At 40.4% G+C, this 18,846-nt stretch overlaps 2 protein-coding genes across 10 annotated transcripts in view; one reads left to right on the top strand and one right to left on the bottom strand.

Annotated features, from left to right (window-relative positions):
* Positions 1-3,463: 3,463 nt before the first annotated feature.
* On the bottom strand, positions 3,464-10,700 carry TMEM126A (transmembrane protein 126A). Of its 9 annotated transcripts, none has more exons than XM_030469258.1 (6): positions 10,580-10,700; positions 9,962-10,149; positions 8,169-8,293; positions 5,007-5,200; positions 4,366-4,480; positions 3,464-3,726 (listed from the first exon to the last, which is right to left on the bottom strand). In XM_030469258.1, the coding sequence occupies exons 3-6, from the start codon at positions 8,282-8,284 to the stop codon at positions 3,519-3,521; spliced, it is 633 nt and encodes a 210-aa protein (XP_030325118.1). In that variant the 5' UTR covers positions 8,285-8,293; positions 9,962-10,149; positions 10,580-10,700; the 3' UTR covers positions 3,464-3,518. The 9 variants fall into 9 exon arrangements, with proteins under 9 accessions (XP_030325118.1, XP_030325119.1, XP_030325117.1 ...); XM_030469259.1 differs by having other exon boundaries at positions 10,548-10,597; XM_030469257.1 differs by lacking the exon at positions 10,580-10,700 and adding an exon at positions 10,488-10,563.
* A 55-nt stretch (positions 10,701-10,755) lies between these two features.
* The window catches only part of DLG2 (discs large MAGUK scaffold protein 2), a 967,325-nt gene continuing 959,234 nt past the window's right edge, over positions 10,756-18,846 (top strand). Inside the window, 3 exon segments of the mRNA XM_030469255.1 lie at positions 10,756-10,840; positions 11,722-11,799; positions 12,410-12,613. Coding sequence (XP_030325115.1) covers positions 12,595-12,613 — 19 coding nt within the window. The 5' untranslated portion in view covers positions 10,756-10,840; positions 11,722-11,799; positions 12,410-12,594.

Genomic DNA, 18,846 nt, shown 5'->3' with positions numbered 1-18,846 from the left:
TTAAAAAACACTTCTGTGGTCTGTTAACATCTTTCTTCTTTCTGTCCCATTTTTAGGTTCTGAAGTTTGATGACTGGTTAATAATATGCCACTAAACTAACCTTTTCTCAGGTTATTTCCATGCTAAACAAAAGATTTGAGGGTGCTGAAAAAACAAAACACTTTTAAAGCTCCAGGGCAAGCCATGTGCTCTAGTTTTTAATTTCTGTTAAATGCTTTATCTATAGAGAGCTGTTTAAAATATCATGCTGGCTTTCTAGCATCCAGGCATCCTTGCTGAAAATAGTAGCTTGATAAAGAGAACACTAAAAAAAAAAAAAGTTAAAGATATAATAGCAGGCTCTGATTTTTTTGGCCTCCAGTTGTAGGAAAAACCCTGTAGTAAAATTTCTGTTAAACTGTATGTAGCACAGGCCCAAGTGCCATCAGTTAGACTGCTATACTACCTTCATCTTCAGTATTTCTACACTGCACAGCTGCCTGAAGACTATTCAGCATTTAAGCTCAGCTCAGTCTTTGTCCTTTACCATTTGATCCCAGTGCTGTGACTCTTGGTAGCATTCTAAGTTCTCTCTTTCCTCTGATGAGTGTAGCAGCATCTGAGGGAAAAATCAAATTGGTGCTTCTGTAGTCTCTAGCTGCTTGGAGAGATAATACCAAAGTACACATAGGGAACCATATTCCAACACTTGGCATCTCTTGGTACTTCCAGATTATCAGATTTCTCAGTCCACTTGTCAAAACTAATCAGTTTTTCCCTGTGAAAGGGAGATCTTTAACAAAACACAAAGCCCTTTTGTAAATTAACTGATTTTTTAAAAAAATTACATTCTCTAGAACTTGTAGTTAAAAAGAACCAAGAATATTCTGTTTATAGGGTTGTATTTGCTATTAGACTGCAAGTGCCTGAAGGATATGTTAGGTGGGAGATCAAATGGGCTTTGTGTTTAAAGAACACCCTGTGTAAAACTGCACATTGACAGTTTTTCACCCAGTCTAAGCGGAATATGCAGATTTGGAGAGATAATTTCTATGTCAGGAGCTGGACTGTGGTGGGCATAGTGGAGAGGAGGATATGGAATAGTAGTGTTGAGATTCACCATCAAAAATTAGTATAAAAGTTATAAGATAAAATCGGTGTTTTTGGAGTAGATTTGTTGATTATTACTTATAGGCAGTCAGGATTCTTTTGGCAGTAGCTTGGATTTGGGGTAGTCAGAAGGCCATGGTGAGAGATGGATTATATTATCTATATATTAGACGTGTTCTAAGAATGCCATACAAACCATTGCTGTGATACCTTGTCTGTGACAGGCTTGTTTCCTTTAAAACACTGTGAGGAGACAAACCTACCCTACCTCTGGCTTTCCAAGAGGGAGGCAGTGTTTGCAAGGAGTTTGTTAAGGTTGGTAGGAGGCCAATCCTGGTAAAAACTTTGGCTTCTTGAGTTGTATGAGCTGTTTTCATCCCACATACAAAACAGACAAGGAATGTTTCCAGATTTGCATGAGAGAGCTCTTTCATGACTGTGTTCCCTAGAACTTAGACAGCAGCTCAGTGTCCTGATGAATTTGAAACAATTTCAGTCTTTATTTAACTTTTGAAAACTTTTTCTCCACAATTGTTTAGGAGAGGTATATGGGGTACAACTGAAAAAGTTTCCTTTTTTATAAACAGCATCTTTCTGGTCTAAAGAGTACATAGCTGGCCTGTCCTATGACCAATATGAAACATTTTAAAAATATATATATATTTAATTTTTGTATATATCAGTTATGCTAGCAAAAAGCATACTTGTCTTTGCAACTTTCTAGAAAGATTGAGATTGTGATTATTTTTTTCTTGTTAAATACAATCTTCCTCTCACCATAAGAAATTACTATCTTAAGAATTTTTGTTTGTCCAAGCATGCATTTTGATGACTGAGAATAATTAGCACTTCAATTGATAACAAAATAAAATTGTACACAGCTTGGGAGATGGTTTTGAATCTCACATATAAAAGCACTAGGATTTGTTTGCAATACCTTAACTATGACTTGTTAAATGCCCCAAATAATCACTAAGCCATTCATTTGCATTCTTAAAAGACACTATTGCAAATTAATAGATTTATTTTGGCTTTGTTTTTATTTATTTTTGTTTTTATTACCACAGGTAAGTGGTTCTGTTGGTTAAAGTCTGGTGACTTCTGGAGATGCCATAATTCACTGTCATGTAAGATACTTGCTCCACGAGAATCTCTAAGTGAGATGAAGGTAAGGCCAAGGTAGCTGGTTAGATGCAGACTGGTATTTGACCACCACAAGATACAGCAGCACTGAATTAAGGAATGCTGACTTTACATGAGCACTGTTTCAGAGGAGGTCTGGCTTTGCTGCTGCCCTGCACAAATCTTGGTTAACTGAAAGAAACAGCATGCATGATTTTCCTGCTGTAACAACAGATCTGTTAGGAAAAAATAGATCAACATGATAAAACTCCATTAATGCATTTTTCAGCAGTGCTAGAGTGTAAATTTTAAACCAATTCAGATAGATGTCTCAATGCTGAATTATTAATTCTCTTATTTCCATGTGCATCTCGGGGGATACTAGAACTGTACTGAAGTGTTGATGGTTGCTGACCAATAATTATATGGGGTTTACAGTTAAGACCATGCATCAGATGGAGACGATTGCTTCTGCGGAAAAACTACAGATTTAGGTCTCAAACTGTAGAATGCACTAAATGTATTTTATGCAGTAGGAAAATTAGCAACTCACATACAGCCCCCAATGTGAAGACAAGCCAGATACAAAACCGAGTGACTCTGGAGCACTGATGTTTAAAAAGGATAGTGGAGATACCACAGTAACAGGGCCAGGCATTTATAGCCTTTGAACACAGTTCCTTGCTTCAGGAAGAGACTTAATTTCAAGGCAGACTTGTTTCAAGGACAAATTTTGTTCTGATTAGGCTTTTTTTGGTGACTTGATACTTTGTGCTGGAAAGTGCTACACCAGTATCACTCCTGATTGTTCTGTGAAAAGTATTGCCTGCAGGGTATAGAGTGAACCTTGTATCAGCCAGAATGGAGAAAAATTCATGCAGAAAAAATAGTCAGATCTTTAAGAATCTCTAGAAAAACCCTGCCATGATCCTCCCCCCCCTTAAAAAAACAAACAATCAAAAAAACCCCACTATGGTTTGCTTTATGAAAAATAAAAACCTTTTTCAACAATACTAATTTATATTCCTTCTAGGAGATGCAGCAGCCAGACACAAAGCAGACAATGTAAATGCTTCCCCCCCTTCCTAAAGAAAAAACACCTGTCCTTATAAAGCTGTTTTTCAGGTGTACACACTAAGCTGAACACAAATAAAAACTTAAGTTCATAACTGAAAAGAATGCCAGTGCAGTCTTAGTTTTTCTATTAAAAAAGACAACAAGCAACAACTTTTCTTTAAAAAGAAAACTTTTCTTTTCTTTGTTTATTATGGTTACTTATCCAAGGCAATTGAAAAGCTGTTTAACTTCATGCTTCTAACTCTTCAGGATCCCTCCTGCCAGCATTCATCTGCTGCAGTACTTTGACATATATTCCATGATGTTTAGTGGCAAGATACAATCCAGTCAGAAGCTGTACAAGTACACCCCAACTCATCTTTCTAAAGACAGGCTGAGCAGTTGTAAGCCAGAAGCGTAATAGATTTTCTTTCCCTGGCAAGGGAGATGAAGAAAACCTAAAGAACAGAAACAGTGGTAGAAACTTTCTTTTTTTCTCCAATTAATGTAAGCATCAAGATTTAACATTAAAGTCATTAAAGTAATTAAAAATATTTAGGTAGATGACATTCTTTCCTTCCTCTCCTAAGTTAAATTCACTTGATGGTACTGAGCTCAGTGGATAAATGCTCTGTTAACTAAACTGACCACATTACTGACAACCTGACAAATCTTGCCATTCCCTCACCGTGCTCTGACCCAATCCAGGGAATCACAGCTGCCAGGGATCTGGCTGCTGGGCACTGACCAGGATCAGGAAGGCTCCTCAGTCATCCAGCCAAACAGCACTAAGCTGCGATCTTCACGCTTGGCAGGACAGGAGCTGCAATTCCACATCCCTACCCACCTCATGGGTACCTTGTAAAGTTCCAGCAAACACAGTGTATCAGTTTGCAGATCTTGTTACAAGTCTGGAGGCCTTGTGTAGCTCTTACTAGCTTGGCCGTGTAATTAGATGACCTTAATTAAAATCCCCTTCATGTACTAAGAGCCTATGTGAAGACAGGTAGAGCACAGACTAAAAACCCACAGAATTTAAACCAAGAACTGGCCATTTGACCAACACATTTCACTGACTGCAGGTGAGTGAGCTGTACCTGGCTGCGAGGCTTGCGTTCATGGGGAGAGCCAGGAGAATAGGGTAGAGCCCACCCACAGCAGCCCCAATCAGTCCTCCTCTGACCACAGCACACACCTCACAGTTTAGGCCACCTGCATGACAAAGAGAATGTTTCAGTGTCAACACCCGTGTAGCTCCATAAGCAGCATGCAACAACGTGTAATCAGGTGCTTGACAGAAATGGACAAGCTGTATGGGTATACAAGAAATTTGAAAACAACTCTTCTGCAAAAAAACCCACCAACAAACCCAAAACACACTCTCATTCTAACCCATGAAGAATTTATCACTTTAAAGCTGACCTTCAAATGAAATCATATAGATGTCAGAAACTGCTTTGTTGCAGTCATTTTTACATGAGTAATGCTACAAATCAGCGATGTGTTACAATTTTTAATAAACATTTATAAATACACATATGTACCTCATTTCTCATTGAACTTAAAGATCTTGCTGATGCCCAACACATTAAATAATGTTTTTCAAACCATGCTTTATACAGTGATTTTCTTCAAGACAACAGTTCAAGACCACTGTTCTGCAGAGAGCAAAAGCTTCTATACATTGTGTACAGAAGTCAAAGCCCTTTGAAACACGAGGAATAATGAGGGTTTTTACCTGCAAATAAAGGCTCACGCACAAAAACTTCATAAATTGCTGCTGTTGAAATAAATGGAATAACAGCCATGGGCACAGCAGACACCACAGCAGCCTTTCTGACATGGAGGATGTTTCGGAAGAAATTATTTGCTGCTAAGCCACATATGCTTGCATTTGCTGCAAGGAAGTATGATCCATGATTACAGAGGTTCCTGTGAAAGAAGGAAAGTCACTTCAGCAATAGTTAAGAAGTAAGTTTGGTTCTCTCAGCACAAGTCACTTCTGAACACCCTACAGTAAGAGGTTAGAGATGTAAATCTCTCACTGGTGCAAAACGGAGAGAAACCACTTAGGAAAGCAACCAGCATCCTTTGCTCTGTACCTGGGTTTACACACACACAACAATGAAGAGACAGAAAAGCTGAGAAGCCTTTTCTATATATTTTTTTTATTATTACAGCTCTTAGAAACTTCACTAAGTTTGCTCTCCTCATCAGCATGTTTCTAAAGAGACTTTGCTCAAAAGAAATTAAAAAAAATCTGTAATCCCAGTGAGTTCCTATAATCAGCCTTGTTTCTAGCCTGCTTACCCCAAAGCATAGATTTAGTTTCAATATAAAAGCTTACAGAACAGATCAGGCAGGACAACTATGGCAACTGACACCTTGCAGCAACCATCTCAGCAGTTGCTGGCAGATCACATGGAGTGATCCTGAAGGGCTGTAAGCCCTCCTTTGTGTGGTTTAAGGTCCTACCTTGCTAAGAGGTTATGCTACTTAAAGGTTACATCCTGGTTTACAAAACTGGGTCTCCTATTTTTCCCTTGATAATAGAGGGACTCAATTCTGTTATCTCCCATGTAACATACAGTTTAGAGCAGCTACTCCTGTAATATGGTGAAGACTGAATATAACAAAGACTGGTGAGAGACAGTCAGCATTTAATATCTTGACAAACAGTTCCCAACTGAGTGCATCACAGCAGGTAATGCAGAAGAGGGAATGGGAAAGCGTGCCAGTTTTAGAAGCCTCATGAGCAGGCTGTGTGTTATTTCACTTGACTTGCAGAAGGAAGTTGTGCATTATCTTTAGCATTATACCTGGCACAGTCAGTTGGGAAGTAGAAACAACTCTTTGCTTTAGGTTTCCACAAATCCAAAAATTCCCAGAATGACAACTATTGCCAGGCAAAGCCATTAACTGGAAGGCTGTGCCAATATTATTATGGTAAAAGTGTACTTTTAAAATGTGCCGTAAGTTAGATTTAATGCTGAAGCTATAAAGAAAATTAATTGCTTAACCAGTCACAAAATTTATGCTAGGCCAAATGTCATTTATTTGCAAAATTATCAAATGTTACAATCTCTAAGCCATTTAGCAATTAAAGTAGATGATTTTAAAAAATCCACCTACTTAAAATTCTTCTACATTTGAATGCCTACAGCAACATTAAGCACTGACTAATCATACAAAAAAAGACTTCAGAGGTGTAGGTGCTAGTCTTGCAAAACCTAAAATATTAAAAACATCTGACATCAAAGACACCAACTCTTTCTCATTTTGTGTAGGAAAATACTTAATTCTTGGTAAATACCAGATTTTTAAACATGAAAATAAGCTACTAACAATTCAATTCTGACACTACATAACAAAAGAACTTAGCCCTTATTTAGAAGTTATGTTCCTTTTTCTTGGAGGTTTTGCTTCCTGTTTTTAAAAGAAACTTTCTTTTCAAATCACCATTCTCCCAGTACTGGATGTCACTCACAGAATGTCCCCAGAGTACAGTTTCTGCAAACCAGCTGTCTCGTTCAGTTGGTACATTTACAGTCACTGGCAGTGAAATTCAAGTGTGCATGTACATAAATGTGAAGGACCAAGATTAAAAATTTAGAAGCATATTTAAGAAAGCAAAGTAGAGCAAATTAATGTATGCAGGACCAGCAGAACCTGTTCACACTTACTGATATACAGAACTGCTATACTGCACAAAAGGAAAGAATGATGGAAGGGTTTGGGATTTTTTGTTTGCTGGTTGTTTTGTTTGTTGCTGCTGTTTTAAATACCAGCTGCCTGGTGTTTAAAACAATCCTGTGGTGAACAGGAACTTTCTGTAGTCAGACTGTAGCCTGCTCCCTCTTCCCTTCCAGCCATTAGTGAGTGACCTCCCCTCTGGATATAGAGAGTTTATGTCCTGCCAGGGCACTTTCAAATAAAGGCACATGCCCCTGGCAGCTACTTCTTTCCAAGTCTTGGCAGTCCCTAAGTACCAGAGTTTCTATCAAGATGTTACCACATCACCACTGAGTTACCTGCCTCCCTCTGGCTCCCCAGCTCGTCTGGGGAAGGAGAAATGTTCTAATGAATGTGAGGGCAGCAGATCCACAGACAAAGCTGCACCACTGACTGTAATGGGAGGGACAAAGCCTTGGCATTTTTCTTTGTCACCTGTGTAGGGAGGCCCTGTGTTAAAGGCAGTTTGTTTAGCTAACAAGTCCTGTTAAATAAAAATAAATAAAATAAGCTTCTGATTACTTTTATACAGAATTCATCCAAGATGATACATCTGTGCAAATGGCTTCTTACAGAACCAGCTCAAATCCAGTAAAGTTTTCCAGTGAAATGCAGTATCACAAACACAAAAAGGCATTTAGTTGTTTTGGTTCTGCACAGAACCCTGCTGGTGAGCCGGCAGAACTCCAGCTGCCTCATCAACTACCACCTGGACACCTCAGCTTCTCCTTCCAGACCAGGGAGCAGTGCAGAATGAAACTAGCAGGTTGATGCTCACTTAGTCCTGGCCCCAGGCCAGCCCTGCTGGACACAAGATGAATCACAAGAGTATCCACCTTACGGTCTCCAGTGTTTCAGCTTCCCAGAGCATTTATTAGCTGTAGCACAGGTCTGTATGAATACTCGGAGGCAGCCAGGGCTGATTAGCCATTCCAGAACCTTAAGAAGTGGGGAGCATGTGCCAGAAACCAGCTGAGCAGAACCAGAGGGAACAGTGAACTAAGCATATTTAAGAAATGCAAAACAAAGTTTTCTGTTCTGGACAATAATAAGCATCTGCACAATTATGTATTTTTGTAATTGCGAAGAAGATTTGAAATACAAGAATAAGAGAAAAGAAAAGCCTCTAGAAGACTTGAAATGGTTGATGCACTTTATCAGCACTTACTGATCTGCTTTAGGAAGCTCACTGAATGTCTTCTGTATGATTTCCATCCGCTTAAGTCTTTCCAAATATAGGTTCTGGTGTGGAGGAGCTAGTTCAAGAAACTCTCTTCCTGTCATCTTGAAGTCCTGCATCATATGGAACAAACAAATGTAATCAGTTACACAGTCCCAGTATGTATCAAATATTTAGGCTCTTTTGGCACTATGCAATCAAAACTGCATTTCCTGCTTTTCATGGCAGTTTTCAGATGCAAAGGGCACAATCTAGCTACAAAAATCTATGGTATCTAACACTTCATGAACCCTAACAAACTCCTTTCTCTGGTGATGTTGCAGTTGTAGTTTTAAAGTTACTCTAAGCCAGAGATGAAAATGGACAGTTTCACCCTCCAGACACTGCTGCCCCAGCACCTCCAACCTGGGGCCACACAGCAGCTTGGATTAAGAACCTTACAGATGAAACCTGCTCAGAGAAATACCAGGCAATGGACTCGTGTTTTCCAGCTGGATCATCATCTAACAGAATGATCCCTAGTGCTTGCTGCACAGAGGAGGATACTAATTGGACAATGGCTTTTGGCAATACTCCAGATTTAAGCTGATTTAACTGTCAAACAGAACTTTGAGAAAATAAATAAATCAATCCATACTTTGTAAAGAGTTAAGCACACCATGAACATGTCTACTCTGCTTCTATATTCTACAAATAAGGACTTTTTTTTTCTTTTTTTTGGCACTCTTAGCCAGAGACATATATTAAGCAGAAATCACAAATTGCATTGGGCTTATGCAAAACACCCAATATTTTGGCACGTGTGGGGGTTCAGGTGTGGCTTCTGTGAGAAGCTGCTAGAAGCTTCCTTCCATGACCAACAGAGCAATGTCAGCCAGCCCCAAGATGGACCCACTGCTGGCCAAGGCTGAGCCCATGAGGTGGTACCACCTCTGTGACAATGTAGTTAATAAAGGGGGGGTGGAAAAAAACTGCTGTGCAACAGCAACCAGAGGTGAACACTGAGAATGTGTGAAAGAAACAGCCCTGGAGGCTCCAAGGCCAGTGAAGAAGGGGAAATAGGTGCTCTAGGTGCCAGAATGGAGAGTCCCCTGCAGCTTGTAGAGGATCCCACACCAGAAGGGCCTCTGCTGGAGCAGTTTCTTAGCAGGACTTGTGGCCTCTTGGAGAGAGGAGCCCATCCTGAAGCAGGTTTGCTGGCAGGACTTGTGACTAGTGAGGGACCCACACTGGAGCAGTTCTTCTGTGGGAAGGGCTCATGTTGGATGAGTTCGTGGAGGACTGACTCCTATGGGAGGGAGCCCAAACTAGAGTAGGGAAAGAGTGTGAGGAATCCTCCCCCTGAAAAGGAGGCAGCAGCAGAGCCAACGTGATGAACACAATCCCTGCTCCCTGTGCAGTTCTGGGGGAGAAGGTAGAGAAAATCAGATGTGAAGTTGAGCTCAGGAAGAAAGAATGAATGGGGAAAAGATGTTTAAGCTTTGTTTTTATTTCCCATTACACTACTCTGATTTGATTGCCAATGAATAATTTCCACCAAGACTACTCTGTTTTGTCCATAATGATAACTGCTGAGTGGTCTCCCTGTCCTTAACCCAGCCTGTGGGCTTTAAATCCTATCTCCTGCCTGTGTCCTGTTGCTGGAGAGGGAATGAGAGCTAGGTGGGCACCTGTCTTTTGATTAAACCTGGTATTTAGTGATTCAAATGTTTTGTTTTCTTTGTTTTTCTAGATGTTTTTCCCCAGAGGGAAGTGGCCCAGACTTAGTTAATTACACTGACCTTAGGTTGCTTTTGTAATTTGCAGCCTGTGTCCTACAGCCTTTCTAGAGGCCTGTGCTTGCTTGGATTCGGGATTCGGGCTTGGGGGTGGATGCAGGAGCAGAGGACACAGGAAGAAGCCGCAGGATCTCACCCAGGATCAGCGGGAGCGGTGCCAGCCCCGTCCCGGAGGGTCTCCCGGGCTGTTCCTTAGGTAAACCACAGATGTCAGGAATGGCGCTGCGGTTACCCATGGCGTGCACACCTCCCTCCCTGTCCCCTTGCACGGCCCTGAAAGCCACGGGGGAGGTCCCCAAGTCCCCCCGGAGCCTCAGTCCGGCAGCCAGCGACTCCCCGCTCCCTCCCCGGGTTTCAGATTCCACCGAAAGCCGCTAGCGGCCGTTACCGAACGCCGTTAACCCCTTCGACGGCGCATTCCCCTTCCCGCTTCTCCCTCGGGGCCCTCCCGTCAGAACCGGGCTCCGACCTGCACGACCTTGAGCGCTGCCCGCCAGGCGCTCTCCCTTCCTCTCGCTCCCGCCCTTACCGAGCCGCTCCCGTCGGGATGGCCCCGCGGCCTACAACATGGCTCCGCCCACCTCCGTACCCTTTGTGGGCGCCGCCATCGTGCCCACTCACATGACCCCGGGGGCCTTCAAAGGACAGCGGTGATTGGGCGCTCCCTGCCGGCTCAGCATGGCGGCTTCCCGTTGGCTGCAAGGCAGCAGGCGGGGGTCAGCGCTCGGCCCGGTGCTCGTTGCTAGGGGCGGCGGATGGCGGCGGCGGCGGCTCCTCCATGGAGACGGGGCTGAGCTGGGATCCTGCAGCCGGCGGCCGGGACGCGGGGACTCCCCCTAGCGGAGCCAGGAGCCTTCGATGGGGGGAGGCCCAGTCCTCGGGGTAACCCGCTGACCCCTTCCCCTTCCCCGGGCCTCGGCACCCCGCACGGGGCGCTGCCTGCGTTCCGCTCCTCTCAGCCTTACGCCCCTTTCCCGCTTGCCCTCCTTCAGCCCGCTCTCCTCCCGCTCCGCCGGCCTTTTCCCTCTCCTCCCGCTCCTTTGTGCTCCCTTTCCTGTCCCATCTCGTCCCCCTCGTCCCGGCTGCGTGTCTCCCCGCCCCATCCCCTCCCTCATCCCCTCAGCTCCTGCTTCTCGCCCGTCCCTCACCAACCCCGGGAGAAATTGGCCTTTTCCTTAAAGCTAACCCGACGCCTCCGGTTCACCTGCATCCCATCCCAGTCCTCCACGGACAGAGCGAGCCCACTCTGCCTTGTCCCGCCTCAGAAAGCAGCAGACGGTCCCGTTTGGACCGGGAGAAGCGAGGAGGGAGGGGAGAGTCCCTGCTTGGAGGGAAACCGGGACAGACAGATCCCCACTGTGAACGTGAAAGAGCACAACAGAGCCGCCCCTTTCACAAATACAGTTTCCTTCTCGAGAAGACGATGCAAAGCAAAGCCCTGTCATGTGCATCGCAGTTCCTCAGGCGGGGAAGGGAAGCGTTTGGAGCTTTTTCATACTTTTTTTTAACGAGCTAGATGAGCAAAATACCCAGTTTCTGTTTCTGTCTTTTTGGTTTTTTTGGTTTTTTTTTTTTCTTTTTTTCCAGAAAAAGGGAGAGAGAGAGAGAGGCTCATATTGAAGCCAACCAGCTGCGCTTCTGAGTGGGAAACTCTGGACTGATCTCATGGCTTGCTTTCTATTTAATTAATACTTCATTACCTCTGAAAATGAACCTTTTGTGAAGCTCTTCTCCTAACTCTCCCTATTCCTTTTTTTCACGAGGTGGCTGCTGTGCAAGGGAAGAAGTGGCACGAAGTAAATGACTCCAGCATAAAGCAATCTGCTTTGCCAAAGTGCCCAGTGAGCAGCACTGTCACTTTAATAATTCCAGGTCAAGGGATTGCTTTCCTCGTTTTCAATCCTCTTTTAATACATGGGAGGATCACAGGGACATTAAAGACCGTAAGGCTGGGTGGCTTGCAGATAATAAAAATGGAAGTGACTGGCCAGTGACTTCTGTTGGGTAAGAGGTGATATTTGAAGGCTTTTGTCTGGTGAGGAAACAGGGACCTTTTCAGTCTGCTGTCTACTCACCTAATATAGAGCTAGCGAAATTCATTCAAGAAGTGAAAGAAGTTTAACCAGTCACTTTGGATTGTTTTTGTCTTCCTCCTTATTTGGATTATTTGGGAGTTTCTGTCCTGCCCATAATGTTTTTTAGCATGTACAGGTGGAGTATTAAGACAGCTGCCTAGAGATGGACTGTGCCTTAATTGTATTACATAAATTAATTTAATTTCCAAATTTTGCTGCCAGAAGAGTCATAATAAGGTTTTATACTGCCAAGGAACGTTTTCTCTTGTATTTTTATAGATTGAAATATATTTTAAAGAAATTGAAAACATCTCTTAAAAAAAAAAAAAGCTTTTTCCCTTTTTTTTCTTTTTTTTTTTTTCTTATTTGTGAGAAGCATCGGAAGTCAAATACAAGAAAACTGCAAGTATTGATAGAAATGAAGATTGAGGCTGCATTTCCTAACTGAACTGTAAAAGTGTTTGCAATAGCTAGCCAGTTCCTGACCTTGCAAAGTGCTCCAGTAGTACATCGTTAATACCTGTAAATAAGTGCTTGCAACCAAATTCAGAAGTAAGAAGAATGCCAGTCAAGAAGAAAGGTGGGCTATGAAGCTTCATATCTCATATTGCGTCTTCATTTTGTTAGATTGTTGATTTCTAGTGCTTAGAATTTCAAATGAAAATTGTTTTAATGGGGGAATGAAATTGCTTTTCATCTGCGCTGAAAACAGGAGAAAATCTCTGCACCTGCAATAATTTTTGGAAGTGTTTTTATGCTATATTTTAAGATTTTTTAATGTCAAATTTGGTCTCATAGATTTTTTACAAAGCTCAGCCATCAGACATCTTGAACAGACACCAAGAGAAAAAGCTTGGTGTTTAGCATTGTGAGAAGCCTCTCTTACAAATGCTGATGAATTTTAAAATTATGGGCTTAGTCTGTTATCTATTCTTTACATGTTTGGTGAGTAAACATCAGCCATCAGCAGGTAAATAAATAACAAAGTTTCAAGGCTAATTTTTGAATAAAAGTTATGAGAGCTGTATTTTGAAGGTGACTTTTTAAAAATGTAATTTGAAGAAACTTTTATTTCCATGCTTTAATACAATATAAAAGTACTGTGTTTAAGATTGTAGTATGGCAGCACTGAAGAAAATTTTTTGCCTTTCTCTCCTGAAGTTTGTGATTACAGCATGTATAGAAGCATCATTGGGAGTGTAGTAACCAGTATTCAAACAGAACTGGGGAACATATGAGGGCAAATTCTTACTCTGAAAACATTTGTAGGCTTTAGGTTATTTCCAGTTCCTTGCAAATATGACAGTGATTTAAAATATCAGAATAGGGTATTGGAATAAATGACATGTGAACTGTTTCTATTCAGCTCATTTATCTAGGTGGCCCTGGGTCTGATAGATCTCTAGACCTGATGATACCAAAACGTGGGAGAAAGATCAAAAAGTGATTGTTACACAGCAGAAATGGGGATGCAGTTGATGTGACTGGATGCTTCTCCTTGCAGGAGTAACTCTTCAGCATTTGTTAACATTTACTATGGACATAATTATAAAACATGCAGATTTCTAGAAATATTTTCCTACAAAAACAATAAATGGGATTTTGTGATTGTATTTTAACAGATGGCAGTTTAGAAATGAATTTTCAAAACTGAAATACTTTAACGAATCAGGTTGTCATTCATGTAATTACTTACATGTAGTAAAGATGGGACTGTGTATGGAGAAGTACCATTTCCTTAATAATTCATCCTGCTGTGCTAGAAACATATCACCCTGGTGAGGCTTGCATGCTCTACCTGTTTGCAGAGGGAACATTAAGACTGTCTTTTCATATTTTAAATCTTAATTCTGGATTAGGTGTGTTGCACTAAGGATGTTTTTGAGCCAGATGTTTAGCTGTAATTCAGTTTCAAAATACTTGCAGGATTTTTTTTGGTGAACTCTTCTGGGCTCCTTTGTGCAGAAAGTTAAATTGGCAATCACAGCGGTCTCTTCTGGCCATAAAAATCTGTGGAGTTTCTCTTTGTTTCAGGACAGTCTGGATCAGTAAACTGAGGCTGTAATGTCTTTTTCTGTTTCATGAGGATATGTACTTTAGTGGCCTTTTGAAAACAGGAACTCAAGAGACACAAATATTCTCCTTTAAATACTTTGACCTGTCACAGTACTCAGTGTATTTTAAGTTGCCAGTGTAAATGTATTTGAGTATTTAAGCATGTAAATTGCAGGATTAAAAATGTTAGGTAATCAGCAAATTTAATATTATTTTGAATGGCAATGTTTCTAGTGCATCAAGTAGATTTTAACTTTTAAAATGTAATTAAAAGCATGCTGGGCTGGCTGGTGGCACACACTACCATTTAAAAATATCTGCTGTTGTTGCAAATAATCCCAAGTATTCCTGTGAATATTAGGGAGATTGAGGGGGATTTTCCCCTGTTTTTTTTTCCCCCCACTTAATTGCTTTATGCTTTTGACAGCACTTTGAGTCTAACTAGTTTCCTATTTCTGTTGGTGGTTTATTTTCCCTTTTTGATCTTAAGGTAATTGGAAGTTCATGGGTACTGTCTTTCTCATCAGTGCCATCTATAGAAGTCTTGGGTGGGATATTCTCTGTTAGGCTGTACAAAAGTATGTATTTAAATGACAACATTAAGGACAGGATTATCTCTCCCTTTTGGCACTTCTCTATGTGTTGCTATTTTGGATTGATAAAAATATTTTAAAACCAGTCCTGAGACAGAGAAACCTGTAAAAAAAAGTTTTAAAATATCCTGATATTTATCACTGGAAGTTGTTACCTAGTGCTGCTTTCTTTGGCATTGGCCAGTCCTGGGTCTTTCTAAAGAACAGTCAATGCATTTTGAGAATTTGCCTTTGTAAGGGCTCTCACATCCACTATTGGTCTTCACGTTTCACAAAGCTTTGGACCTAATTTATGCTTTACTGCTTGATACGATGTCTGCCATTTTGTTTTTAAAAGTCTAGGCCTGTTTAATCAGAAAAAAAAATACTTAATAGTAAAAAACCACATAACTTAAAGGAGGCATTGCCTTCTTGTGAGTGTGGAAGAAAAGGTTTGTTCCTGGTTCTGACCATGGATGTGTCAGTATGTGATTGCCCTTATGTGCTAGAGGAGAGGGTTTTGTTTTCTCACTTCATTCTGAAGGAAAATAAGGCTTCACATTCTGAAGAATACTCAGAGTTAGCTTGCTGTCAGTCTCAGTGAAACTAAAAAAAAAAAGCAGGGCTGGAAAGGGAGAATGGAGTGTCCTGCAGGCACTGAATGTGCTCCCTTTAGATAAGGGAGAAGACATTAGAGACATTGTATGGATTGTTGCACTATTGCTGTGTGATACACAAACAGCTTTGTCTCATTTGCTTTTGCTTGCTCTTCTTTCCCTTAAGTACACTTAAAATTTTAAATCAAACCAGACATTTGATTTAAGTTGCAAAATTATTTGTTGGCCAGTTCCATTTAGAGACAATTGGTTGAATGAATCTGAAAAGTAAATAAATTCATTATTTTTACTTAATTTTTACTTGATTTTCACAAACAACTTAGGATATTTTTGAGTATAGCTATTAATACTGAATTTATGGAACTTCTTGAGGAAAGCTTTGCTTCAAAGTAAAAAAGTACTACCAAACTGAAGAAGTGAAGTCAGGTTACTAAATGAAGTCTAGTTTTTGTGTGGTTTTAGATGTCTTCTCTCTATCCCTCCCTGAGTTACTTAGCTGAGTTGATTTCTGTTCACTGTAAGGGGCTATATTTAGAACTGTAATTACACATATTTCAGATTCATCTGCAGAATAGCTAAGAGTGTAAATTGCTCCTGTAATTCATTCATGTCTTTCACAGTGATGGAAGGAACTAATTGGATCCATGCTCCTCTGTGATGGAGACCAGATCCATGTTTTAAAACCCTACTTGTTATTCAAATGGAGATGGCAGGAACCCCCACATCTAGATGGCTGTTTCAGCATGTGCCTCTGGACTAACCCTATCCTCATCTTCACATCTAGTAAAAAATACTTGAATATTGGGATTTATACTGCTCTCATCCTGCTTTCTGTTTCTGAGAGTGAGAAGGATTGTACCTTTAGCCAGATGAAACCTGTGGACTGCTATTAATAATCATCTTAACTCACTCCACCTTGTAGCCAGGCAGACTGATTCTGTTTGTTGTGGAATAATTTTTTTTCCTCATACCTTTAATATAAAGAAATGCTTTCAAGGAGATACCTTATTAAGCACATCAATGTCAATAATTAAAAACTCTTAGTCTAATCCCACATTACTTCTGGTCCCCAATTACTTCTGTGCCATTTAGAAGAATCTAACCAGTATGCTTTTTGAAATGGCAGAGTTTGTAGTGGTAATGCTGGCTTTGTGTGGCTGCTCTGTTGAAAGGAAGGAGTCTAAAACCACCTCAGCAGGAACTTTTAAACCAAAGTTCATAAAGGACCAGACAAAGCTACCTCCCATTAGAGTGCTGGAGTTTTTTGTGCCCCAAATCTCTATAAATCCAGCCTCTTATTTTTAGAAAAGAAAATTTAAATTTAGTTTTATAATTTTCAGTGCACAAAAATATTACTGAATATAGTTGTAGACTCCTTGCAGTTTACAGCAGGAAATCTAGCATATATGGGAGATTTTTATTTCCCTTTTTCTTCTAATAATTCAGGGGTATTACAAGCCTTTGAGTCTTTCAGTTGCAGAGTAAATATTCTCAAATAAGACATAGCTAAAAGTAGGCATTTTTCACTCCAAATTCTGTGCAGCTTCCTCTCAGTTCTCAGTGAATTGACTAGGAGCAGTGCAAAGTTAGGTTGGGTTATGTTTACAGACTGTGGAATGAGCAATTTTAGTTTTGGAAGACTTAAACAGACAAGTGGCAGAAAATTGCTATCTAAATGTTGCCAACTTTCACCATAAAGCTTTGATTTAAAGATGTAGCTGCTTTTATGGCAGTAATCTTTTTTTTCCAACCAGCCATTTTTTCCTCTGTGAGAAACAGTGAGGTATTTTGCACACAACAAGACCATAGGAGTAGGCACAATACAGAACAAGTCTTTGTTATATACATGCAGGCTTCAAAGCTAAGTGGACTCTGGACTTGGAATAGTGAAATTTGTGTTATTTTTCCAGCTCTACCATTTTTCTGGTATTCATCAGATGTTTCACACAGATCTCTCCCATTTTAGTTACCTCACCTAAATAAGGTGTCCAGCTTGTTACCCTGGAGGGCTGCTTTGGTCAGCAGACAGATAAACTTTCAAAGGGCATTTTAAGTCACCATAGATCTGAATTTTGTTCTGGACAATTGCCATCTTCTCTCTCCCCATAGATTGTAGAGGAAACATGGGGTAACCACACTTACTTGCCTCAGTTAGATGATGTGTAAGTCTCATCTAAATTTTAGTGGAAAAACCATCTCTCTATCTGAGATATTTATGAGAGCTGATGTTGTGTGTTCTATGAGTGCTAAAAATTAAGACTATTCATTATTTTAGTGGGGAAAAAATGTTACAAATTATTGTACTGTTAATTACTAGAACTGGAGGCAACCACAATGTTACAGACACAAGAGGCAGCTGTGCATCCTCTCTTCAGTTCCTGTTCAGTGCATACAGCACTCAGTAGAAGCAATGGTGTCTTGCATTATAAGCATATTTTTTTTCCTTCTCATCCTCTTCTTTTCGTTCTGAACTTGTTCCAGATGGCCAAGATAGATGTCAGAAGGTGACTATGGTGAAAAAGCTGATTGTGTAACTGGTGGCCAAATGTGATAAAAGATGATTTTGCAGTCCCTGCTTCAGCAAAATGAGAAAAATCTGCCTTACTCAGATTTTCTTATTTTGGTCAGGTCATACCAGGTTCTTGATTCTTACAAGTATTTAAGGTCTGTTTCACTACGTTATCTTCTTGTATTTACTGTAGATTAAAACAGTGCCCAACAGCATCTTTACTAAAATTAAGATCATGTTTTCTCTTGACATATTCATCCCAGAAATAGCCAGCAAAGCTACCTTGACCTCATAGGTGATGACAGTAGTAACCAAAATAGAAAATCTGTGAATAAACAGATTTTTTAATGTCTGTGGTCTAGTAAATATCCTTAAGTCTGTCTTCATTTTTGAGATGAAGGGGTCAGTGCTTCCTACAGAACACATTTACCAGGGAACTGAATCAGTAGAGTTTTCTGGAAAGAGGGAATCTGGACAATGTATGGCATTACAAACAGAAACAAATATTTTATGTATAACAATAAGATATTTGTTTCTCTTGTAGTGGGATAACTCAAGTCATCTTCTGCTTCAGTCCTGGGTGTTGTGCTCTACGATGGATGCCTGCTGAGCTATGCTTTTAACAGAAAAAAACCCCAACCCCAAAACACCAGAAACAAACCCCAAAACAAACTTTGCAGTTATACAGACTCAGTTGTTCAATGTCCAAAATCTAGAATTGATTTTCTGTTGTTGCCTGGAGGCATATCTTTTATTAGCTCAGAGACTCTAGTCTCATACAGAGGTTTTTAATGCATGAGTGTGAGAAAATGTAAGACCACACTGCATATTTGGGTAATAAATAAAGGTGATTTAATATAATTCCATTTTAGCTTTTAGGTCACTAGAAAGGTTACTGTTATTGAATAAGATCTGGATTTTCTTAATTCCGCATTGTTTTCTTTCATGTGATATAATACTCCTTTTGTATGAGCCTGGAAGTTATTTATTCCTGAACACACATCTTTTTTGTTTGCTTTCTCATTCCAATTTTCACATTTATGTTAATTCTGATGTTCAG

The sequence above is a fragment of the Calypte anna genome, chromosome 1 (genome assembly GCF_003957555.1).
Source record: "Calypte anna isolate BGI_N300 chromosome 1, bCalAnn1_v1.p, whole genome shotgun sequence".
Lineage (NCBI taxonomy): Eukaryota > Metazoa > Chordata > Aves > Apodiformes > Trochilidae > Calypte > Calypte anna.
This window is presented reverse-complemented; position numbering and strand designations above follow the sequence as displayed.

Coding starts and splice junctions, on each gene's coding strand:
- TMEM126A (XM_008496767.2), bottom strand. CDS start 8,299: ATGCAGGACTTCAAGATGACAGGAAGAGAGTTTCTTGAACTAGCTCCT. Junction 5,201..8,168: donor GAGCTTCCTAAAGCAGATCA/GTAAGTGCTGAT, acceptor CTTCTTTCACAG/GAACCTCTGTAATCATGGAT. Junction 3,727..4,365: donor AACGCAAGCCTCGCAGCCAG/GTACAGCTCACT, acceptor TCTGTTCTTTAG/GTTTTCTTCATCTCCCTTGC.